Here is a 25,135-nt window from a genome sequence, read left to right as displayed (position 1 = left end):
GCTAGTGGAAGGTGTCCCTGCCCATGGCACGGGGTGGAATGAGATGATCTTTAAGGTCCCTTCCAAATCATTCTGTGATTCCATGGCTATTTTACAACCTGCTGACTCCCCCCGTATGCCATATTATGCCAAAGTAGGATTTTCCAGCTGAAACAACAGACATGACCCTTCTCCATCCTTGCACCCTGCCCTTCTCCCTCACAAGTGCAAGTCAAGAGCTCCCTGTTGCACTCCCACCGTGCACAGGGTCAATCACTGCTGGAGGGGGAAGGCAGAGGACAGTTTGTGTGTGGCTGGACACGAGGTCCAAGCGACCCAGCATCTGATATAATTAAACCTCAACCTCTTTCTTCCTCCCTAAGGGCACCCCTGAAGTCTTACACAGGTAAATCCCCCCAAACATCCTCCCAGGTGGTTTTGGAGGGACCAGGACTGCACCTTCCCTCACCTGGACCCAGATAAACCCTCTTGATGGGCTCAGCCTTGGGATCCCAGGGCAGAGGGGTTTATACTGGGGAGGACATGGAAAAACTTCCACCCCTAAACTAATAACCACCTCATGTGTCTCTCACTCGAGGATCTCCAAGACCACACATTTCAGCCCTGACTAAGCAAATCATCTTAAAGAGGAAGGTTAAAGAACTGTTTGTTATTGGAAGTGTCTCCCTCTTTATTTTTTGATAAATTAACTCCAGCTTCATTACTTCATGATATATTTCCCTTGACATTTAATTATACTTACCCCAAACACATTAAGCCAATCAGTCTGAACAGCTTCTTATTAATATGCAAATTTCTCATTTGAAAAGCCATGAATCTGTGAAAAATCTCTTTAGGCTTCAATTAGGCCCATTTGGGAAGTTGGGAAATCCCCAAGAAACAACCTCCTGGCCCAAGGCTGGAGGGGATTGGGGGTCCAGCCCCACAGACCCTCCCCAGTGCCTGGTTTGGGGGTGGAAGGAGGGGATGCTGCCACACACTGTAGCACTTTCTTAGGCCTGGAGGCAAGAAGGTTGGGAGGTTGAATCCTGCAAACCAACATGGTGTTGCCAGCTTATCCCCATCCCAGCCTCTCTCTGTGCCATCCCTGGAGAGGCTGTGATGCAGAGTGACCCTTTGCTGGGACCACAAAGGGCAGCTTCGCGTGGGAGCTGCAGAAGATTCCGTGAAATCTCGGCTTTCAGCAAAGCAAACAGGAATCCGGGTTCCCCCGGCGCCACAGGCGAACGGGACATGATTTGCATTAGGCAAATAAATTGAACCACACAATTAACCATCTGCCCTGCAACAGATTTGGGTTCTGCTTTACAGCACCACTTCCAGCCTCCCCGCGCTCTCACATCCGCCCGAGCGCCGCAGGATTTTCTGCTGGGAAACCAACGGGGAATAAATTCACTGAATCATTCCTATAAATAATTGGAGAGAAACATCAGTGTAGGTACCACAGCTCCGGTGGCCTTTGGCCTCCTGGACACGTTTCCCGTGGATTACGACAACGGGCAAACCTCAAAACCGCCTCAAAACCTTCCAGAGCCTCCAGTTCCCACCAAAAGCCTTTAGTTGCTAAACCAACACGATTTCCTGGGAGCTGCTGAGTGCCACATCATCATCTCAAGAAAAAGTTACCCAGTCCATCCCATTTCAAAAAAGGTTGCAGTTTTTTGTGGTTTTTTTGTTGGTTTTTTTTTTTTAATACGATTTAGTGTAGGTTTTTTTTTTTATTCCCTCCAGTCAGACATCAAGATCGGAAATACATTGCAATCAGTGTACTATATAAATAGTCCAATTTTGGAAAACGGCTCTCATGAGCAATAAAGAAACCCAATTTACTATGCACTATAATAAAAATATCTCTTTTAGCATATAAATCAAACCAAAGTGAACAGATAAAAAAAATAAAAGTCAAAATCAACTCGCCCCCCCCCGGTGTCTGCCCACGGCCCAGGGGAAGGGCTCGCCTGCCCTGTGTCAATATAAGCAAGAGCAAATCTGTTAAAAATTGCAGCCACCACTTTGTTTTCTAAAGGTCCCAGTTTATCCTTGCAGCAGAAGAAGGAGGGCTGGGGAGAGGTCGGCCAGAAACACAATCCTTTCCTGTATAAACACTGTAGCCTGCGCTGATTTTAAGTGCATCATATGGTATATATTTTATGTGTGTATAGAGAGAGAGAGAGAAAGGGAGATTTTTCAAGCCAGTCAGAGGCATAAAGTGATCTTATATCATCTAAAACCAACAATCATACTTGGACTTCTGGCAGTTTTCCTTGCAGTCATCCCTGCCACCCCCCTGCCCCTTCCCCCCCGGGCTGCCGGAGCGCGCTGCCGTCTGCCCCCATTATTTTTCACAAAGGCATATAAATCACTGTGGAAACTCTTATTATCTTATTTTCCCTCTGCTTCTCTCTTGTCTGTTTTGAGAAAAATTAATGCATTTGTCTCCAGAAAAATGTGCAGTCTCTATAATTCAGTTTTAAAACAAGCACAACTAGCAAATGGATAGACCTCGGTTAGGAAACTCATTTTTCAGGCGAGTAATTGAACCCTTCCCTTCGATTTTTCCTTTGGGTGTTAAAGACAACTGATGCCTTCCTGGAATTTGCTGAGGTCTCAGAAAGGTGGAAAGACAAGACAGACAGACAGAAAAAGCAGAAGAGAGAAAGAAAGAGGAGACAGAAGGAAAGAATAAGATGAAAAGAAAAAAGAAGGTTTGGGAAGGTTTGGGAAGGGAAGGTTTGGGAAAGGAAGGTTTGGGAAGGTTAGGGAAGGTTTGGGAAGGGAAGGTTTGGGAAGGTTTGGGAAGGTTTGGGAAGGTTAGGGAAGGTTTGGGAAGGGAAGGTTTGGGAAGGTTTGGGAAGGTTTGGGAAGGTTTGGGAAGGTTAGGGAAGGTTTGGGAAGGGAAGGTTTGGGAAGGTTTGGGAAGGTTTGGGAAGGGAAGGGAAGGTTATTCTACAACTTGAATATAATCCCTCTCCCTGGTGCTGAGGGTTCCTGTATGGACCAAGCATCACCCCTGAGAACAGTATGTAGGACAAGGGCTCCTGGATGGAATGATGCACATCCCCAGCACAGCTCCTGAAAGCATCCTGACCCCTTGTCAGCTCTGAGACTCCATTCACCACTCACACAGAGGAAGCCAAGAATAATTCCAGAAAAGCCACAATCAAGTGAGCTCTCAGGCCAGCAAAGTCTATAGTTCCTTTGTCTCTCACTATATTATCTCTGTCCCCTGGGAGCTACATTATTGCCTGCAATATATAATGTGATTTGCTTGTTTTCCATGTCTGCCTCATTTTTCTCAGGCACAAGCACAGGAGCACCTTCAGCCATGCACTCAGCACAATGTGTGTGTTCTGGCCATGGAAGAAGAGGAGAAGGATGGGAGAGGAGCTGGGATGGGACCTGGAGCTGGAGAGGGGATGGTGGGTGAGAAGCTGCAGGCAACGTGAAGGGGGACAAAATGTTGGCTAGAAATTAGAAGGGCATGGAAAAACCACTGAATGGAGGTGATCTGGGAAAAACCACTGTTCTTCCATCCTCCTTCCCTCTGGAGAAGGAGAAATCCCACCAGATCTCAGAGACTAAAAATGAGGACCTAGTGAGTGCAGGGACTAAAGCAGCTAAATTAAAGCAGCAGAAGTTGGAGGTAGGGAAATAATATTAGAAATGGGCAGTGGATGCAGCAGGCTGGGACCATATAGACTGCATGGCCACACTCAAAAAGTTCTGGACATCCTTGTGACCCTGCAGGTTAATGGACCAGCTGCTGAGGTTGGTTGGAAGCAAGGAGGATCCATCCCCCAGGATATGGTTATGTTGCCCTAACAATTCAACAGAGACTATTATAAAGTTTAAGAAATTACTGTGAATATAGTGCTGGAGATGGGGGGGGGGGTGAGGTGTGTGTGTGCACATCAGCAGAGAGGTGTATGAAAGACCCAGACACCTCAAAGGACCTCACCAGAGGTTGTTCCTTAAATTATGCTGAGAAGTGCCTTCTTTATATATCACTACACATTTCCTCCCGCTGCAAGGCCAAAAAATCCTCCATCTGTATTACAAGAAAGGGAGCCTGACCTCAGGCTATGATCTAAAATACATAGAGTCACACAAGTTTACCCTTGCAGTGATTCTTCATCCTTCCCGTGCCAATTCTTTGTCCTTTTGCTAAATGAAACTTTAATGGCTGGGAAAGGGCTCCCTACTTTCATTCCTGGAGCAAAGCAGTCAAGTGCAAAGAGGGCAAAAGTCTCCAGAAAATAGAAAGCTTCAAAAGATTCTTCCTGGCCTAATTTGCAAGCTGTGGGCAAGGCAGGGGCTGTTGCTGAAGGAGCTGCAGAGAGCACAGGCCCCTCCGGCCCCGCAGTCTGTGCAGGGAGTTCAGTCACTGCTCACAAGGTCGTGCATCAAGAGCTCTTTCCTGTGCTCAGCGATTCCAGGGAATGCATCACTGTCTAACCTGGCATCAGAGTCATCTGACGTGTTTCAGGAAGTTTTAGTTGATAGCAGATCTGAATTTCACGAGTAAATGATACAGGTCTGGCTGCTCTGTAGGTTTTTGCCACGCTCACCTTCATGAAGCTGCACAGGGGAGGGAGGCTGGGGGGATGTGGAGGCTGTGGCTTGGACATCAGCATGACTCTGAGGTTGTTAGGAGTGAATACAGCTTAATAATGGAAAAATAATAAAAATAAAAATAAAAAAAAAAGAAAGAAAGAAAGAAAAGTTGTCTCCAAAATGTGAACGGATGAAAAAAAAACCCAATTAGTGACCTCAGCTTCATAAGTCAATTTGAGTCATTTAGACCCAGGTCAATAAACATTCCTCTTCCTCACTCAGCACTGCACTGGCATGGGCTGGGGTTTCAGATCAGCTCCTGAAGATGACTCCCAGCCTCTCCTTCTCCAGGGCTGCCCTGCTTAGCAAGATCAACCCTCAACTCAGCCTGAGTGTGTCCCTCTTTCATTGTGTTCCCCCTTTCATCGTGTTCCCCTGGGAATATGTAAGAAAATGCAGGAAGAACTGGCTAAGCCCATGCTGATACTCTGTATAGCAGCAGGGATTTCAAATCCATGCTGACACCATGGCCCACCTCAACAGCTGGCCATCACCCTGTGGGGGGGGCTCACCTTGGAGGGCAGCAGCACCAGTGGCACTCCTGGCACGCTGTGATCTCTCCATCACAACATGGAGAGCCATGGAGGGCTTTGGGAAGGGATTCTGTGCCTTGGGAGCCCAGGTCTCCCAAGGAGCAGTGAGATTTCTTCTCTTAAGCCACTTTGGAAAGCCCAGACAGGACCCCTGGAGATGAAGACTTTGCAGTGGGATCAAAGAGACTCGTGGAGATAGCAACAAGGATTAATGCTTCTGCAAACACACTGTGAAAGCTTCTTAGTTATTCCAGTGGGGCTTTCTCCAGAGGGGCCTAAGGGAGTTGGGCACTTAGAGCTCACTTGGATCTTTTATTTAGTTTGCAAATCCTGCGCTGGAGCAGTGCAGCAGTGTGACCCCTGCAGCAGTACTTTCTGAGAGTGCCTGCTTGAGTGAAAAGCTGAATTGATTCTGGCTGTGTTGGTGGCCTCCCACAGCTGCTCTTTCTCCGTGTTGGAGGGAGCAAGGAGGGAGTGAGGCTGCCGGTGGAAACAGTTGAGGGTACAAAATATTTACAGAAATAAATAAGGGACCAGCCCAACACTGAAACCACGTGGGCTGTGTGTTCAAGGGAGCCCCTGAGAGTGGTTCTGATCCCTTCCACAGGGGTTTATGCTGGACAGCACATGTTGGAGGATGCTGCTCCTGGCAGATCCAGGCTGTGAGTGACCTCCAGCCGGGCGAGCAGCATCTCCGGTCCTCCCCAGTGGATTCCACCACTGCAGGAATCCCTTATTTCATGAGTTTGGTTACTCTTCACTGTACTTTTTTTTTTTCCTGTATCACCAGCCTTTTACAGTTAAAAACTGTAGAAAGAAGACCCGGGAGGGGGTTTTGTTCCCCAGCTCGTTACATGTCCATGATGTCCTAAATCATTCCTACCACCACTTCTAATCCTACTGTGGAGGGTTCCAGCTCGGGGAAAGCAGTATGAGGAAGCTGGAAAAAAAAGGCAGAAAAATAAACAAAGAATCTGTTTCTGTGTAACTGTTCCTCACGATAATAATAACAACAATAAAATAATAATAATAATAGTAGAAACACAGTTCATGGTCAGGCTGCTTTCCAAGCCTTCCCACTGGGTCCCCTGGCTTTCATTTCATGCCCCTCCCATCACCACAAACTGGACAGGGAGCCCCATCCACTGAGCCCCCAGCACAAAGCAAACGGGTTCAGCATTGTTGGGAAACATGGCACCCATGTGACATGCTATTGTCCCTAATTTGATTAATGAAGCCATCACGCTAACAGGGCATCCCACACTCCCCCCCACCACCTTGTTACGAACCCACGCCAGGAACTTCCCAGCAGAGCATTAATTCCCCAGTACTTGCCTTTCCCAACCTTGTCAGGTAATTGTTTATGAAAAGATGAATGTATACAATAATACTGGGTGAAGGGAGCTGATGTATGCGGTGTTAATGAATGAAATAATCAGTCTGGTAATAACTGGCATGTGTATTTGTCAAAAGGGAACCAGCAGGACATTAGCATTCTGCAGCCACCGAACCTTTATCTCCTGGTCTTGTGTTTGACAACCGCCCCCAGATAGTCCATGAATAAAATACAGAGTAGCACCCAGACATAATTAAACTGCCAATGTGGATGTACCTAAATGAACTTGATATCTTAATGGCACTGGATAGCGCGCGAATAATGAAGGCGGCGTGGAAGGGACGTGCATAACGAGCACAGACACCCCGGCTGGCGCTGAGGCACCGCCCGTGGGGACTGTCCCTGGCCAGGGCTGGCTCCTGGGCTCCTTGTTACCATGTGGGGCACTGCTCAGCACGTGGGGCATCTCCAGCTGCTGAGGGGACCCGTGCCAGGGCTCATTTGTGCGCTGAGGATGGAGTGCTGCCCCTCTTGGCCTCAGGGCTGGTGCCCTGCAGTGCTGGCAGGGCTGTGGTCACAGAGGGGCGCTCAGACTGGTCCCCTGGCACATCTTGCCCTCCCCCTCCAGAAATCCCTCCCTTGCCCCATCTCTCTTGCACCTAATTCTCGCTGCTCCTCCAGAGACCTCTGGCACGCTGCTGTGCAGCGCAGACGTGATTTTAGGAGCACTTTACATGATTAGATTACCAAACGTTCCTTTTCTATTTTTTTTTTCCAGCATGGAGATGTTTTTCGAGGAAAGTGGCCGGTCCTTGGGGATGGGATGCTCAGAGGATGTCCCGAGATAACTCAGCGGCACGTGCAGAGCCACAACTCCTCATTCCCATTATCCACAAATATCAAGCCAGATGTGTCCTCTCCCAGCACCCATGGGTGCAATCCTTCCTCCAGAGGATGCTGGGCACCCCTGACAGCTATTCCAGCTGTCCCCACAAAGCTACTCCAGTATGATGCTGCAGGTCACAGGCATTTGCTCCCAGAAGGCAGGTTTGACTCCCCCTCCTCTGGTGTAGCATTCCACTGGGCTTCTACTCCACCCTGCTCCGAAGGTAATTGTTACTTATTGCTCTAATAACTCTAATTTTAGCAGCAAATGAGCGCTGTACAAAGTATCGGTCTTATTAAAGAAATAACAATGGGAAACTGGAGCAGGCGCTTCGGGGGAAGGAACACTCCCCCGGCACACGGGATGCAGCAGTGCTGGTATTTGACAGCAGCAGAGTCCCTGCCTGCTGCTGATAGAATTCCAAGATATTTGAACACAATGAGCTCAGCGTGCAGGAAAGCAACCGGCTCGATAGGGCTCTGCCGTGACGTAATCGAGTGGGGGCCCAGGGATTGTCACAAAGCCAGCATGGGAAATGTGACCTGGAGCAGGTCCTACCTCCCTCTGAAAAGGAGAGTAGGGAAAAGTGCTTAATGCAAGTGAAAAAAACTACAGCGGGTTTTGGGGAAAACATCTTAAATATCTGTCAGTGTTCAAGGCCAGGCTGGATGGGGCATTAAGCAACCTGGTCTAGTGGAAGGTGTCCCTGCCCATGGCAGGGGGTTGGAATGAGAGGGTCTGTAAGGTCCCTTTCAACCCAAAACATTCTGTGATTCCATGAAAATCCAGTAGACAATACGGCTGGGCCCAGAGCAGGGAGAGGCAGCACCGAGAGCAACACAGTGGAGGAAGCACAACCAAGTGTGCTGCAGGCTGGAGTACTGAGAGGGGTTAAAAACCATAACCCCTGTTTGGGCCAGGAAGAGGGAAAAGGTGGCACTGGTGTGATCCAGCCTGCTCAGGGAGGTGATGGGAGTAACTTGGACATGTGCTCACCCCCCCACGTCTTGAGCAATGACAGTGAGAACGACGCAGCCAAAGAGCTCAGGTCACTGCCAGGTGAAACCTTCAAGTTCCTGCACTCAGCCCCTTCCCCCCACTGGATATTTGGCCCTGACTGCCAATTCTTTAACCATTGCTTTCCTTCAGACACCCCCGTGGTGCCCCCTCATGAGACAATAATGGGGATTTCATTAGATTAAATAACTCCAATGAACCCCAGAGACCAACAGCACTTTAAACACGGAGCTCAGAGTCAGAATTACCGTTATTTAACATTGATTAGATTACAAGGCAAATCCAATTTTTCCCTAACCATATGATGGCTCTGATTTGCCTGGCGGGAGATGTTAAGGACGGCATTCCTGGAAATCTCTGCTGAGGGGGGGCCATGCCTGAGTCAGCAATGTTGGGGTGACCCCCGGGCTTGTGTCTCCAAGTCCTTCTGTGGAGAGTGTGAGCAGGGCTCAGGGAGTGTCCCCATTGTCCCTGCTCTCGCTTTGCTCCAAAGCTGGGGGGACAGGTGGTCCTGTATCTGCCACGTTGGTTTATCACCCCCTCCAGCAGGAATATCACCAGGAAATAATTGGGCCTTTTTGACCCATGGCCCTGCCACAGTTCAGGTCATTAATCACCGCCCAAAGCTCCCTCCTGACTCTTCCCCCCCTGAGTCCCAGAGCACGGGATGTGCCTGGTGGCCGTGGCACTGCCCATTGCTGGTGCCTGCAAGGAGAGGAGGGTGGGAGAGTACCCAGCTCTCTCCCTTCTCCTCATGCCCAGGGTCCTGTTGGAATCTGTTTTATGACTCTGGGCTTGGAGTTGGTTGGGCAAGGCTGGTCAGGGCAGGAGTGGGACTGTCTCAGGAGGTGTGGCAGGTGCCCCCTCCCTGAGGACAGCACGGGATGGCTTTCAGTGAACACTGCACTTCCCTTCCTAGGGTGTGCTGGGCATTTAACGCCTGGCCTGGGAGAACAGCCCGGACAGAGCTTCCTCTGGACCCCTTGGCTGATCATGTTTGGAAGCCATGAGGTCAAACAACCCCTAAATGCATTCCCCACATCAGGCAATCCCAGCAGCAGCAGGCAGGCAAGAGCACAGCCCTCCCAGACAGACAGACAGACAAACTTCCACGAGAGCTGGCTCAGCTGCTGGTGCAACTCTCACTGGTCTGATAAATCCGGCATTATCCCGGGGATGCGTAAGGAAAAAGGAAATTTCTGCTAGAGTTGGCTCCCAGCAACAAGGTGGCCATGACCAGAGGCCAGACCCACCAGGGCACCCACCCTGGGCTGACCACAGGCTATTCAGCAGAAGCTCCTGGGGATGGAGGGGAGGAGCAGGATGCTTGTCCTGCCCTGCTGGAACACCCAGTGGGCTCCACTCACCCCCACGTGTCCCCAGAGGGGTGATGGCCAAGAAAGCCCCCAGGAGCAGCCAGAGTTGAGCACAGCCCTGCAGGTCACCCCACCTTGGGCTTCTTCATCTGGGTGTGGGCTCACAGCAGCTTTTACTGGGCAGCCTGATTTGACCAACGAAACCAAGCGCTGCTTTCAGGGCTTTAATAAAATCCAGAGTAGCTCATAATTTTAAGACAGATTTGCTCCAGAGGAAACACACCCAAATTCCTTCCTCGCCTCTGCAGTCACCACCCCTGATGCCTTTCCCATCTACCTTCCCAGGGCTACAATGTGACCAAGCCCAGGCAGCTTCCAAATGAGAGCAGGGCTGGGACATAGCTGAGAAAACAGCAGGAACATGTGCTGGGGAGATGATTATATTAACCAAAAAGTAATAGTAATTTAAAATTCCAGTGCTTGATAGCATATTTCTCATATACCAAAGGATCCAGAGGTGTTTGCATCTTTCTTGGGAAAGGTGGTGGATCTCAATGGATAAATGAAGCCCATGGCTTCTCCTGCAGCAGGAAACTGTGGGTGATGCTGGTGCCTGGCTCCAGAGGGTCCAGTGAGCTGCTGCCTCACCACACGGCCTGGCAGAGGCAGGAGGTGATGAGGAAGCAACCAGTTTCTTCCTCCTGCCTCTATTTTGGGGCAGGCTGCAGGGGAGGGCAATAAATGCTGGATTTTACTCTCATAAAGCCCCCTGAACAGCCAGGCTGCAGGGACGGGAGCACCAGGCACGGGGACACACGCAGGCATCAGCTGCGACCCGGCAGTTCGCTGTCACTTGGCCAAACAACTCAAGTGCAATTAGGAAGCACCGAGCAGACGAAGCTGTAAACTCCAACCCCAGCGCTCCGAGCTCGGCTCGCCCGCCCCGCCGCATCACGCCGTGGGGGCAGCGGGTCCCCGGGCTGGGACAGAGGGCCACGACCCCCCGGGTGGGGAGGGCAGAGCTCAACCTGTGCCATAGCAAACAGAGCAGCCCCGGCGGCGGGCAGGCTGTGCTGACCCCGAGCCGGGGCACTGCACACGGTCAAACTCAATTAACTGCTGAGCGGCATCTGGGTCAGGCGGGGCACTCCTGCCCCAGCCCGGCCCCTCCGGAGCCTCCCGGGCTGACTGACTGCGTGTCCTACTAAATTCTTTTGGAGGCTCTTCCAGAGGGTTTGCTGGTGTGGGAGGGAGGGTGGCAGGGCCAGCAGCAGGCAGAGCATCACCATGACTTGTCACGAAGGCGGCTCTGGGGCTGAGCACCTCTGCCCTGCATCTGGTGCCTGTGCTGGGCTGAGCAGGGATCACACCCCGGGCATGTGGGAACAAGCTTTCAACCCGATGTGACTCCATATCCAGCCCTCTGGGCATCTTCTGCATCTGCCTGTGGTTGGAGCAAACACAGCCCAGAGAGGGTGATGCTGGAGGGACAGATCCTGGTGCTCACTGGCTGCAAAGCTGGCTGGGTTTAAGGGCTGACATTCTGAGCAAGCACAAAAAAATGCAGTCCACGGGTGGGCATGAATGGCTGGGAGACAATATGTGTCCCAGGGGAAGCAATGAGCTTAATGTTTTGTGAGGAGCTCATCAGCATAAACCCATTTCACAGATGGGGAAACTGAGGCGCGGGACAGAACAGGCCCTTGCTCACCACCACCCAGCCAGCTGAGTGTGTCTCAAAGCCTCCTCAGCTGCCCTGGATGACACAGGACATGGGCAGCACATGCTGTCAGGGCCATGATGTCCTCAGGAGCTCAGCTCTCCTGTCAGTGCAGGTGCACAACAAAATCCCACCTCCTGCCCAAGGAGGGTCCAACTGAGCAGCTGGGCAAGAAACACTTTGTTCAGTCTGTTTAAAGTCTGGGCTTTCATACCTTCAACCTCTTCGCTGTGAAACGGACCTCCTGCCACAGGGAGTGGGACCAGGCAATGCAGCATTCCCATGGCATCTTCCCTGGGACACACATTGTCTCCCAGCCATTCACCCATGGACTGGGTCTTTCTGTCCTTGCTCAGAAAGTCTGCCTTTAAACCCGGTCAGGTTTGCACAGGGCAGAGGACTGGGGCTCGTGCCCTCCATCCAGGCAGCAAAACCCTCCAGCAGATGGGCAGGAATGAAGAGCCAGGGCAGCAGTTGGACTTCAAACCACTCCAAATGTTTGCAAAACAAATGTTGGTCCTGGCGGGGCTGCAGCAGCCCAGCCCACAGGTCACTGCCAACCCTGCTGCCATGGCACAGAGGAGCAGCCTTGGATATCCTGGAAGCCCATAAATCTGAAGGGATGCTTCAGAAAGTTCAGCTGTGCTTACCCAGCTCTCACCAGCCTGTAAATTACATATCTTTTTTTTCTTTGAACTGACACAGTTCACACACATCCAGGCTCTTCAGCACTAGAGCTGATAGGGGGCAAGGGTTTGATGGACATTTATACCCAGATTGCCCAGACCATGGTGCAAAGTGCACACGTGCCTGTGCTCAGCATCTTCCTCCTCCTCTTCCTCTGTGTGGCACTGCCCTGTTGGGGAAGCTGGCTGGGACAGGGCACACAGGGCAGCCAGGTGCTGGTGGAAACAACACACAGAAGCCAAGGCTTCCCAAGCCCTGCACAGGAGGTGTCTGCACCAGCTGTCAACCCCAAATCACACTCCTCTGGCCCGGCTCTGCATGTCACTGCCTGTGCTCTGCCTGCTGCAGGCAGTGAGATTTGCCTTTTCTGTTTTTCTCCTCCTTTAGGGATGATGGAGGTACTAACAACCTTTGTCACACAGGTACAAGACTGCTGAACAGCAGGCAAACATTTATGGGCAAATACTCATATTCACACAGCAGAGTTCAGCAGTGCAAGGGGGCAGGGTTATTGCACAACATTCGCTTTGTGCCTTGCTGTGACATGCAGCTTTTGCACAGAGAAAAACCTCAAATTATCTTTCAGCAACAACCACTTCCCAGCCATCAAAAGCCAACCACCCTGAGCTCTGTGGTGGGTCTGTGCCAGCAGCACAGTGCCCAGCAGGTCTGTGGACAGGGAACAAAGATGACTGGAGCCAGCTCAAACTGCAGAGTGAATTTTTAGGGGCAGAGACTAGAACTACCTGAGCTGGAAGTTAGCCCAGACAGGGGGATTAGCACCCTCAACCTGTGTGAGAGGAGTCAGGGGAACTTTTCCTGACCTTCAGCAGCAGGAACAGGTTGAGGAACATCCTGCAGCAGTTGTTGCAGAGCAGTACCGGGGGGATAGGGCTGGTGAAGCTCAGCACACGCTGAACACCCACAGCTGATGCTTGTACCAGCCAACCTCCCTTCCTGCCACAGTCAGAGGAGAGCAGCAGCAGCTGGAGGTACAGGACAAGAGGTCCCATGTGCTCAGTCTTGCCCACATGTGCTCTTCTGCCTGTTTCCCCACTGGCAGAGTGGAGCATCCAACATTCCACCAATGCTGCCGATGGCCATGGCACGGCACTAACCCAGGGACCACCTGCCAGACCCACAGCTGTGCCCTGGCTCTGCCAACATCCCCTACCAGGGAGGTTTTGGGAAGTGAGGAACACCAGAGATAAGGCCTCTGACCCAGCACTTGTGTCTCAGAGGAGGGAGATCTCCTCCACTCCTGCCATCACCAGTTTTACCTGTGCAAATCCCAGTGTGTTAATGGCACAACAATAATTGCACCCAGGACAATCCTCTGCTCCCCCATCCAGGCCTGGGGAACACGGGCACAGGTCGCCCAGGAGCAGGGGAAAGCTGTGCCTTGCTGCACCAGGAGACCCAGGGTCCTCCAAAACAGCTTCTTCCTGAGGGTTAAACAAAACTTGGCAAGGTCCAACCTGGACTCCAGCAGCGCTGGAAACCAAAGGGATTTAAGGAGCAAATTGCCAACCAATGGAACAACTATGGAGGCAAAGTCCAGATGCAAAATGGGGAAAGCAGCATGTCCAGCTGCTGGACATTACAAAGGCTTGAAGCACATCAGCAGTGTGGGGTCACTGATCTGGAGCATGTTTTGGGGGTCTCAGCTGAGCCAGGCACCTCCTCTGCTCCCTGCACACCACCTCTCCTGGGTACTGCATCTCCTGCCTTTCACTTGCTAACCCTGCCCTGGAGGGGTCAGGACACAGAGGTTCCCCCAGGTGGAAAATGCACATGTTTCCTCAATTGTTTTACTGAGCTGGAACATGCCAGTGCTTGGGGATTTCTCTCAGACTGGGCTTTCCAAACAGTCCAGTTCAGACAGTGCAAGAGTGCTTAAATAATGTCAAAAGATGCTCAGTGTTACAAGACCATGAAAGCAGAAGTGAAACAGTGATGACAAAACACAACACTGAGAGCCCAAAGCTGCAGATGTGAGCACACAGACCCACGTAAACCAGGGATAAACATGGAAAGCAATACTATTGGATTTGATAATTTTCCATAAAAGGCTTCCCCAGAGAGCACAGGCTGTGGGAGGGAGCCCTCTTCCAACGGGCGATGGCAGAAAAACATCAGCCTGGTTTTTTGGGATTTTCAGCAAAAAACAACCCCACTAAAGAGAGATATATGAAAATAAATAAATAAATAGCCAGCTTCCCGTTGTGATGTTGTGCTTGAACCTGAACATCTCTCCTCAGGGAGTGTGGGAAGGGCAGTTGTGGTCCTGATCTGACTGTTCACATCCCAGTTTCCAGCCAACAGGAACTGGAGTCAATGGGTACAGCTGGAACAGGGGAGGCTGCTCCATCTCCCACAGTCGGGAGCCAGGCAGGATTCTGCTGAAGCTGCTGTGCTGGCATCCAAAAACTGCAGGGATTGGTGCAAGGAAGGTGTCCAGATGCCTGGAATTGCCCCAGTGGGAATTTCTTATGCGATGTTTGGGCACAGCTGCTCGGCCGTGGGGAAAACAACCACACAAGGCTTCCAAAGCTCCCCCCGGGGCAGTGATGGGAAGTTTCTCCTCCATCTCCCACCAGAGACATACTCAGCAGCAGCCTCGAGCCTGGGGGAGTTTGAGCAGGGATCTTTATGTCTCTGCAACAGATGGTGTTGCAACAGAAAGAGCACGTAATGAATCTCCTCACTTCCAGGAAGGAAGAAGGATGGTCCTGCCGTGCACGAAGGGAACCGGCGATTTCTTTCGCTGAAAGATTTCCTCCTGCAGAATCACATCATTTGATGAAAGAAATGCCAAGGATAATTCACTTCCTCGAGCAACTCTATTTATATTCTCACTGTGGTCACCGTCCTGCTCTCACAGCCCTCGGCAGCCACGGGGCTCAGGTGGGCACAGTTTGGAGCTGAATATGTTTAACTCCAAACCATCAAAACCCGAATTTCCTGGGGGGTGGGTTATGCAGGAGACAGGCAAAACCACCAGCCGCTGTCACAGTCCCTGGGATGCCCCCAGACCCTGAATGAACACCCCCACTGCCCCACATGGGGCTTTGGAACAGGGTAAGACCCCGGTATCCAACTTCAGCTACACGACTTTAACTGCAACCTAATCCACTTCCCTCCCGTAATACCTGCACATAAAGACAATTTGCCAAGATTTATGGCCACAACACCCGCCCCTGCTGCCTCTCACCAGCCTCTGCTGCTTCCCTGCAAAAGCAGCTTGGGTTACCTCAGGATTCTCCAGGGGAAAAGCATAATTAGCAGCTCAGGAGTTTCAATGTCTATGTTGATGAGGGGGCTCATGGGGGGTTATTCTCAGGTTTTCTGATCACTTGTTGTTCGCTCTGAACTCTTTGGAAAGGCACCAGCTCCCTTCCCCCTCCCCAGACCTAACTGCTCTTATTATAGACTTCAAAAGGTCGGGGTGAAATCCTAGCTGGGCTGTGTTGAACAGACATATTGGTGGTGATGGCATGGCCAGAGCATGGCCCTGGACCCCAGACTCCATATAATGACTTCCCAGGAGCCCCCCACCCCCTGAAGGCAACACAGCCTGGCAGCAGGACAGGCTTATGTGCACAGGTGAGGATTTGCAAAATCCGGCCTTAAAGGGGGACTAGTGGTTTAAGCTGCTTCTCTCAAGTGTATCCCAATTTTTGCCATAAATGGGCTCCTGCCCCAGCCAGCTGGAGCTTTGTGCTGCTTTCCACAAGAGCAGGCTCTGGGAATTTTACTGACAACATCTTGGACAGTCGAGGCCATATTTTCATGATTGCTCAGCAGGCAGGGCCAGGGGAGCCCCATTTCCCAGCACCCCAGGCTCAGGCAGAGCCATGGAGTGGATGGGGAAGGTGCTGATCCCCTCCAGGGACAAGGGTGTGAAGCAGTACTGAAAAAGAGGATGGGTCTGTTGACTTCTGAACCTCCCTAATATATATCCCCATGCAGACCTGGAGAGAAGAGTCCAATAAAATCCCAAGTACTCATTTTGATGCCTTCTGATGGGAATGTGGTTGACTTCTAATATGCCAACTCAGGAGCTCATTCCATCATTAGAAACAGACACAAACCCTGGATTCAAATTTATCCAATAACAGAAAACAGAAGGGATACATAGAGATGCAAAAAGCTTAAAAGAGTTACCAAAAATAATAACCCCTTTGGGGTCTTTTGAAGGAGTAAGAGGGGGAAAAGCCCAGCCCCAGGTCTTTGCAGGTAGATCTTGTGAGGAGCATGTGCCTGGACAGTGCCATCCCTGGATGGTCCACTGCAGGTCCACTGCACCTCACAGTGAGAGGACAGCCAGCCAAAGCCATGCCAAGGCTGCAGGACCTCTGCCAGCAGCTCTGGTAGGGTTCACCTGCTTTGGGTGTTATTTAACCCACAGCACAGCCCAACAAGCTCAGAATTCATACACCTCCTCCCCTCTGTGTGAGGTGAGGTGCCACAGGGCCACAACGCTGCTGTTCCACCCCTGCACAGGGCAGTGACTTCCCTCCCATTTTACAGATGGGCAAACTGAGGCAGGCCAAGACATCTCCCCAGTCAACCCTCAAACTATTTCAGGTCTTTACTGAAGTACCTTGGAGTGTCCAAGCCCAGATCACTCACAAAGGCAGTGACAAAGTACATGAGCACCAGAACCAGTTACTGTCTCATACAGTCTCAGTGACCCCAACTCTGATCTCATCAGCATTTCCAACATGCTCCTTCTCCCCCTTGCTCTTCCCCAGCAAAGAGACCTCCCTTCAATCACCCATAAACCCACCTCATCCTCCATCTCCAATGTTTCCTTGCCCACACCACCCAACCAAGGCACACACTCTCTGTGCCAGGCTCAGCCCACCTCCAGCAGTTGTTTACAGTGAATTACCTGTGCTTTGGGGCCAAGACCACCTTTTGTTCCCTTTTTATACAGCACCTGGCCCTGGGAGCTCAGTATGGGAGGTGTCTGATTACACAGCTAATAAATAAACAAGGGCCTTGATCCTCTTCAGCGTGTCCAAGGCTGCAATTTCCAGAGAAACTGCTGCAGGCTGCACTTGAATCTATTAGTAATTCAGATGTGTTTGGGAGATGAGATGTTCCCAGGGCAAGGAGAAGGTGCTGCTAAACCAGACCTTCCTACAGGCAGGCATGCAGACAAACAGGGAGTGAAAAACCCAAACTGGCTCAAACTCCATGTCCAACAGCACAAGCCACATTCTGGGCCTGAACACAGGCAAAGACCTGGTGTTTCTTGCAGAGGCAGCAAGGATGGCTGGAGAAAGGTGGAGAGATGATCACTTAAAGGCAACTACTGCTACAGCATGTCCCTTAGGCCAGGGGGTTTGACAAGGTCTTTCCTCCCGATGGCCACACGGTCCTGCTCCACCTTCCACAAATTGTACTCACTGCCCTGACATCCCCCCTGGCACCATCCATGCGCTCCTGCCCACCGTGCCTATACTCCCACCCTCCTTCCCATGCTTACACAGCACTCACAGACTGTGCTGCTGAATTATGGTGACCTCAAGCCCCCCAGGACCTCCAGGCCATCCATTGCTGCAGGAGTGGCCTGTCTCCTCCATACCCAGCTCTGATTTCACCCAGATTTGAGGCACAGAGGATGGGAAATGGCACAAGGAGGGATGCAGCTGCTCGCAGCTGCTGTAAGCACATCCCCTCCCAACAAACCTCCTTTCCTCCATCCCAGACCTCTTCAGCAACTGAGATGTTCTCTGTTCCCTTTGACTCAGAAACATCAGTGCCTGCCTAGATTACAAAGAAGCAAGAGAAAAAAAAAAAAAAAGAAAGCCTCAGAGAAAAACCCCAAGAGGACATTAATTAGGAGCCAGAACTCCCCAGCTCTGGAAGCATCAGGGAGGAGCAATACTTAAACTCCCAACCTGATGGGGTAACTTTGAATCATCTTTCATCTTCCCCTGGATTGAGTGTGATCTAATGACATTAGCTTGGCTTCGCTCTACTGAAATTGGCATCGGTGCTACAGAGGCAGGGAGATTAAAACACACGAAATAAATGTTCCTGGGGTGACTGACAGTATAATGACATTCCAATAGGCAGCTCAATCAGCGCGAGACTAACAAAGGATCAGAGGGAACCAGCCAGATTCGCAGTATCACCCGCAAACACAGATATTTTCTTTTAATCCAGACATTTCTTTTACATGACTGGCTCAGCCCCTGTTCTCGGGAGTTTTCCCCAGGCTGTACAGCCGTGTTGGGGTGGGGGATGGCAGTTGAACTCTATTAAAGCCCGTGCTCACCTGCTATTGAACTCTGTCAGCTCAATAGCCTTGTTCAGGGCTGCAGCAGCGATCTCGGCGCTGAAGTCAATGCGAGCATTGTGGGCTGTCCCCTCCCTCCTTTTGTCCCTGTATGGAGAGGGGACTCACAAACCCAAACCAGAGAAAGCTCCTTTCAGCACTCACAACTCCCCTTGACATTCAACCCACACACAGGTACACACGGAGGTGTCACACTCACCAAATTAAACCCCTCAGATGGTTTTTACAAAGTCAGCCCCTCGGCAGGACAGCTGCCCCTTACCCAGGGCTGGAAGAGCCGAGCCGTTATTCCACTCGATTTAATGGATACTGCTTCCATGCACTGTGTGGCAACCCAGTAGGTGACACCACTTGCTGTCACCAAGCCTGTGCCTCACGAGCCTCTGCCCTACAGGTACCACCAGCTGACCTGCTGCTCCAGGAGCATCACCCTCCTGCTGCAGCCACAGCTCAGCCAGTTCCTCCATCCTCACAGCAGCTGCTGCTGGAGCTGCTCTTTTGTTCCCAGGAGGAACCGTGGTCCCCCTCATGCCCAAAACCCTACAAGTCACCCTGCCATGGTCCTGGTGTGGCATCCTAGTGACAGCCCACCTCCACGCTCCGGTGACAACGGCATCAGCCGCAGAGGGTGGCTGGATCTTCCAAGCCACAAGCCTGAGTCGCTGCAACAGCCACCAGGTTTTTGTTCCCTGGGACAGGCCTCTCTCCCCGCTGCTTCCTGCGGGCGCTGAAAGCCAACCCAAGTGTTTATACCTTGTAACGATGCTGTTTAGTCTGACTGCTGGGAAACAGCAGTGCACGTGAAACCTAAGCCTCTGATGCCAGAGATAAGGAATCGGGACCCCTGGCAAACATCTGGCCATTTCCCCGGCACTGAACCCTCCTCAAAGATCACAGCAGACCCGCGGAGAGACACGGGGAGTTTTTTAAGTGAGTATTTCTAACAGGCTGGTAACTGGTGACCAGCGGGCTGACACCGCGGCTCTGCCACGGCACCGGGACCCCGGGTGTTAGTAAAGATTACTCATACAAGCAAAGCCAGCAAGATTAGGTCTCAAAGGAATAATCCCACACAAAGAATTCACTGTACCTCAACCTCCACCGGGCTAATAAAAAAGCAAAAAAAAAAAAAAAAAGATGAAACTCAGTACATCAAATACCAGAACAAACAAACTGCAGCTTATGTGCCAACTGCTAAAACATAATGATTACACAAAGAGCGCTCGGGACAGCACCTCCAGTGAGTAAGAGCTGCAAGAGCAAGACCAAACCTCTGGAAAATTAAATCCCCTACATCAAGGGCTGTACTATGCCCTAAATGCCTGTGGCTCCTCCTCTGTCTAGGTCTGCACTCCTCGCTCAGGGACTGTTTCCAGAAGCGGGTCTATCCCACTGCCATCTGCTCCTCAAGGCTTCGAGAGCATCTTTGATAAATGAGCTTTTCTGCATATCCACCATAAATTGCAGTAGATGCCACCCCACAGCCATGTGTTTATTTTTCAAAGTCAAGGCTTGATTAGAGTTCTTGAGGTTTTTCAGATTCGTTTTTAACGTTTCCTCTCTGCTACAGGGTCAGCATGTGGAAATTGGATAAGCACAGACTAAAAATATAATTCTGTAGACAGCTTCAGCCCACACGAAAGGAAATCTTTCTTCTCGGAGAACCCACACTCTGCTGCCTGCAGAAACCCGCCGTGTTCCTGACACCGGCGGATACACAGGGAAGCTCATCCCTTCCACGTGTTAAGACTTTTATATAAACACTCGGACTGTCAGTACTATCCTACTCCACATTTCAATACCGTCACCACAAGCTGAGCCAAAATCATCATCTCCTCTCTGATAATAGCTGGGCTTAACACCAAAGTAAAACAAGCTCCAGGGGTACTCGAAGCCCTCTCCTTTTCGCTTGTTCATTCAAGAAAGCCACAAACACAGACACGCTCCGAGAAAGAGCAGTGTCGCCCCCACCCCAACCAATCCCTTCCACAGGAATCTGCCAGGAGACGCTGCTCTGTTAACTTTAAAACACACAAGGAAAACATCTAAACAACATCAGTGAGAACCTTCTCGGCTTAAACATTTACTGGCTCGTTCGAAAAGGGGCACCTTTTATTTTGTTTAAAGCAACACAAATTCACTGAAAGCCGAACCCCGTCTACCTTTTTGCTCATTTCTCAGGCACGGTGAGCGCGTGGGGTCACGCTCCTGGAACTGGCATTTTTGGTTACTCATTATTGGGATGCTGAAATATTTACATGGGAAGCAGGTTTTTTTCTCCGCACTGACTACAGGAAAGCGGCTTCCAACGGCTGCATCGCTGGGCTGGGGGTTGTGGGAGGTGACGATGCGATGGTTTGCAAGGGGAGGCAGCCGGGGCTGCGGGGCAGCTCGGCTGGGAGTCAGGGTGAGCCACCCTGACAGGTTTTGTAAAGCCCCCCTGCCCTGAGAAAAGTAGGGGAGCAGCAAGAGGTTGGGGGGGGCCCGTGCTCCTCTCCGGGAGTAGGTTACCTCTGCCTCAGCACCCCTGTGCATCCCCAGGGCGATGGGGCACCCACTGCTCTTCCCATTGTGTGCGGGGTCCACCCCCGGGCTGCAGGGGGGCACCCCCGGAGGGACCCTGCATGGGACGGGAAGGCTGGGGGTGCGCTGGGCAGGGAGAGGAGAGTCGGGGAATTCAGGGATGGGGTGACGGAGAGCAGGGAAGGGAATGCGGGGAGAGACGGGCTGGGCGATTTGGGAGCGGGGACGGGAGGACGGGTGGAGCGAGGGGCTGGGGGGGGAAGCGTGCCCGAGGAACTGGGGAACGGGCACGGGAGCTGAGGGGGGGGGGCAAGGCGGGGAGGATCGGGGGATGAGAAAAGGATCGGCGAGGGATTTGCGGAGCGGGGACAGGGCTGCGGGTCCGGGAGCCGCGGGTGGGCGGCGGGTCCGGGCGGCCAGCGGGGGGCACTGCCGGCTCGGCCACGGCCCCATCCCCATTCCCGGCCCCGGCCCCATTCCCGGCCCCATCCCCGGCCCGTCCCGTACCTGTACCAGGCGAGTCCCCGCTCGTAGTTGCGATCGAAGAAGTGGGGCTCTGCGCCCACGGCGCGCACGTCGGGGTGCACCCGCAGGAACTCCAGCAGCGCCCGCGTCCCCCCTTTCTTGACGCCGATGATGATGGCCTGCGGCAGCCGCTTGCTGCCCTCGCCCAGCAGCAGGGTCAGGGTGCCGGCCGTGCCTCCCCCGCCGCCCGAGCCGCCGGCCCGGCTCCCGCCGCCCCCGCCCGGCACCTCCGCGCCCGGCGCCGCCTCCTGCCTTCGCCGCCGCTGCTTCAGCCGCTGCAGGAGCCGCTTGCGCCGCGCCGCTGCCGCCTGCCAGGGGGGCAGCTCGGCCGAGCCCCCCAGCAACCCTCCGCCGCCGCCCTCCTCCTCCTCCGAGGCGGCGCCCGCGGCGATGATGGGCCCGGGCAGCGTCTGGCAGCGGTCGGCCAGGCAGTAGAAGACGTAGAGGGACATGAGCAGGGAGCAGAGCATCACCAGGAACTTCTTGAAGATGCTGCGGGGCAGCGGCTCGGCGGCGGGGGGGGCCGCCGCGCTCACGGCCATGCTACCCCGAGGCGGCGGCCGGGCCGGGCCCTGGCCATGCTCCGCGGCCGCCCCCCGGCGCGGCCCCTCCGCGCTGCGCTCCGCGGGGCCGGGGGGCTGCGAGCTGCCGCATCCCCTGCGCGGGGGACCCGCCGCGGCCGCGCTTCAGGGGGGCATCCCCCCGAGAGGGGGGAAAAGGGGGGCGCGGGGGCGGGTTTGGGGGGAGCGCGGAGCCGCCCCCGCTGCCGCTCCGGGGGCCGGAGAGGGATGCGGGACCGGGGCTCGGCGCGGGGCTCCCACGTGCGGCGCCCGCCGCGGAAAAACTTCGGCGGAGACATCGCCGGGCTTGGGGCGGAGCGGGGAGGGCGGCGGGGCCAATGGCGCGGCGGGGGCGGGGGGCAGAGCCGCCCCCGGACCGGCCCCGGCAGCGCTGGGGGGGCGGACCCCGCAGGGAAGGCGCTGCCGAGCCCTTGCGGGGCGAGCGGGGGTGTCCGGGAGGTTGTCCCAGGGGGTTCGAGGATGCTCTGGAAGCTCTCCCGGGAGATGCGGGGATGGCCGGGAGGCTGTCCCGGAGGTAGAAGGATGCGGGAATGTCCCTGAGCCTGTCCCGGGGGGTGCGCGGATGCTCTGGAGGCTGGCCCGGGGGGTGTAGGGATGCCCTGAGGCTGTCCCGGGGGGTGCGGGAATGCCTGGAAGGCTGTCCCGGGGGTAGAAAGATGCGAGAATGTCCCCGAGGCCGTTGCCGAGGGTAGAGGGTTGTGAGAACCCCCCGGGAGGCTGTCCCAGGGGGTGCGGGGGTGGCCACGAGGTTGTTCCTTGAGTAGAGGGATGCGGGAGCCCCTCGGGAGGCTGTCCCAGGGGGTGCAGGGATACCCTGAGGCTCTCCCGCGGGTGCGGGATGCCCCGTAGGGCACAGAGAGCTTACAGAGATAGCACAAAAGCTACCTGGGTTAGCTTTTCCCTCGGTGCTGTCCGCTTTCCAGCCCCAGCGGGAGCTCCCGCTGCCCGCAGACAGGTTCTTTTGACAGCCGAGCTCGGCGGGACTTTTCCGGCCAGCGAGTGCTGTGTGTTCAGACCCCGGTGTCCGTCTGACTGTGCTTTGTCCACCTGCCTGTGGATTTGATTTTTGAACTCCCCCCCTCAATCCTGCCGGACCTGAGAACAAATTCCCGATTTGCCCAATGATCACATCCACCCTTCCAAAGGCAAATGCCTTCACATGGAGGAGGAACAGTCCCTGTTAAACACGGTGAAACCACTGACAAGGGTGTAAAACGCAGTTGTGGCATCACAGCTACACCGAGCTCTGCACTGAACACACAGAGAAAGACCTGGAATCAGCCTTTTCCCTGCTCTCTTGCACGAGTTGCCCCCAGGCTGGCTGCAGAGTCTGGCCCGCAGTTGGTAAGAAATATCTACAAACACAACACGATGTTGCTCTCGGAATTTGCTCTTCTCCTCTGAGAGTACATAAAATGTGGAAATAGCTCTCAGCTTCATGCCTCGCCTGCCTGATTCTAAGGGCTTCATTATTTCATTGCCTGTGGGAATGCCCTTTTAATTTGAAATGTTTGTCATAGATTATAGAATTTTTAAACAAACTTGCACATGAAACACTTGACTTAGATCTTTTTTTTTTCCCCTGCTGTTTGGTGTGGACCTAGCTGAGGAATTAAACTTCAACTGCTTGGAAATAAAGCTGGTGTATCCACAAATTATTCAATGAAAAGGAGAGGAAAAATTGCAATGAATTATAATCAGCCATCTGCAGAGTTGGCTGCCTAATAAAAATGTGTTTCCAAATAGTAAACAGGCCAAAATTAATAACAAATGTTATTTGCAATGAATTATTCTATTAGATCTTCTCCCAACTTTATGGCATTTTTCCTCTCTAAGAAAAGAAACTTATCTTGAATATATGCATTTCCAAACCCATACCCAGCCCAGCTGCAAAGCAGCCAGATCACTTTATCTAAAATTAGTGAGTTTGATTCCAGCTCCATGTGTTTGGTGACTTCAAGACACTGTAGCATTTCAGGTATTTCAATGCTCCAACATGTAAGTAGATGCCTGGTGTGTTTTACAAAAGGCTATAAGCAGGTTAGGCCCCCAACACCTCTAGGCAACTACTTACATCATTAGGAACCTAAGTGCCTTTATAAATCTGTGCTCTGATCCAGCTCATTGAAGTCAATGAAAAGAGTTTGCTGACATCAATGGGCTTTGGAGTGGGCCCTGCAGAAGGAGCAAGATCAATGCAAAGTGGTTTGACTTCTTTATGCTGGTTATTATGATACTTTTTTTTCCTAGACACTTAGAACAATGCTACATTTTCTGTCTGAATAAATGGTCCTTCCAAACGGAGAAAACCAGAAAAGAGAAGTGAAATTGGTGTGAAAGAGTGTAGAGTGTGTATCTGCTGGGCTTGTATCACAGGACTCCTGTTTGCAGCATTTTTCCTGGAAACAGTGGTGAGAATCTCAGCTTTCCTTTAAAAAGTCACTAGTTGCCTAGGGAAAATGTGACCAGAGCCTATTTAAAAAGTTTCGGTGTCTAGAAAGCAATAAGCTAAATATATCCTTATTTAAAACAGCCCCACGATATTTAAGGCAAACTTGTGATTTTTTTTCAGACCCTGACTCATCGTTTCTGCCTGCTGGGGCTGAAAAGGGACCAGAGGCTCCAGAGCCAACAACAGCTCTCAGAGAAGGAAGGTGTCTTACACCTTAAAAAGGGCAATGCAGGGAAACAGTGCATAGTTCCACCCCTCTGTACCCCACATTGCTGTAGGCTCTGTTAGTACAGCTGCAAATCTGAGATTCTTTCTTAGCAGACAGGTTTGGGCCTTATTTTTGGAAGAGTTTCTTTTGCTACAAAGACCATTTGATGAACATTGTACTATAAAGCCAGAAAAATTATGTAGCTGACGTCATGACATCCAATGCTGAGAACTTACACTTCTTATCTTTTTTAGCCCTGCTGCAAAAATAACCCTTCTCAGGGATAACTTAGAGGGTTTTTTATGCCTTAGAGCTTGGAGCAAAAGGTGCTTTTTATTTTACTCAGCCTCTTGCTCAACTGACTTAAACATTTTTAGCTCAGCCTCTTTTCCCCCCCCCCTTAAATTTGTGCCACGTTGATCGA

The 25,135-nt window shown here is 52.3% G+C and overlaps 1 protein-coding gene across 1 annotated transcript in view; it reads right to left on the bottom strand.

Annotated features, from left to right (window-relative positions):
* Window positions 1-22,012, bottom strand: part of HS3ST3A1 (heparan sulfate-glucosamine 3-sulfotransferase 3A1) — a 33,561-nt gene extending 11,549 nt beyond the window's left edge. Inside the window, exon 1 of the mRNA XM_032706671.1 lies at window positions 21,453-22,012. Within this exon, the coding sequence (XP_032562562.1) occupies window positions 21,453-22,012 (560 nt within the window). The remainder of the gene's footprint in view (window positions 1-21,452) is intronic.
* Between the last annotated feature and the right edge of the window lie 3,123 nt (window positions 22,013-25,135).

The sequence above is a fragment of the Chiroxiphia lanceolata genome, chromosome 19 (genome assembly GCF_009829145.1).
Source record: "Chiroxiphia lanceolata isolate bChiLan1 chromosome 19, bChiLan1.pri, whole genome shotgun sequence".
NCBI classification, from domain to species: domain Eukaryota; kingdom Metazoa; phylum Chordata; class Aves; order Passeriformes; family Pipridae; genus Chiroxiphia; species Chiroxiphia lanceolata.
Note: the sequence above shows the minus strand (reverse complement) of the source record. Positions and strands in the feature narration are given on the sequence as shown.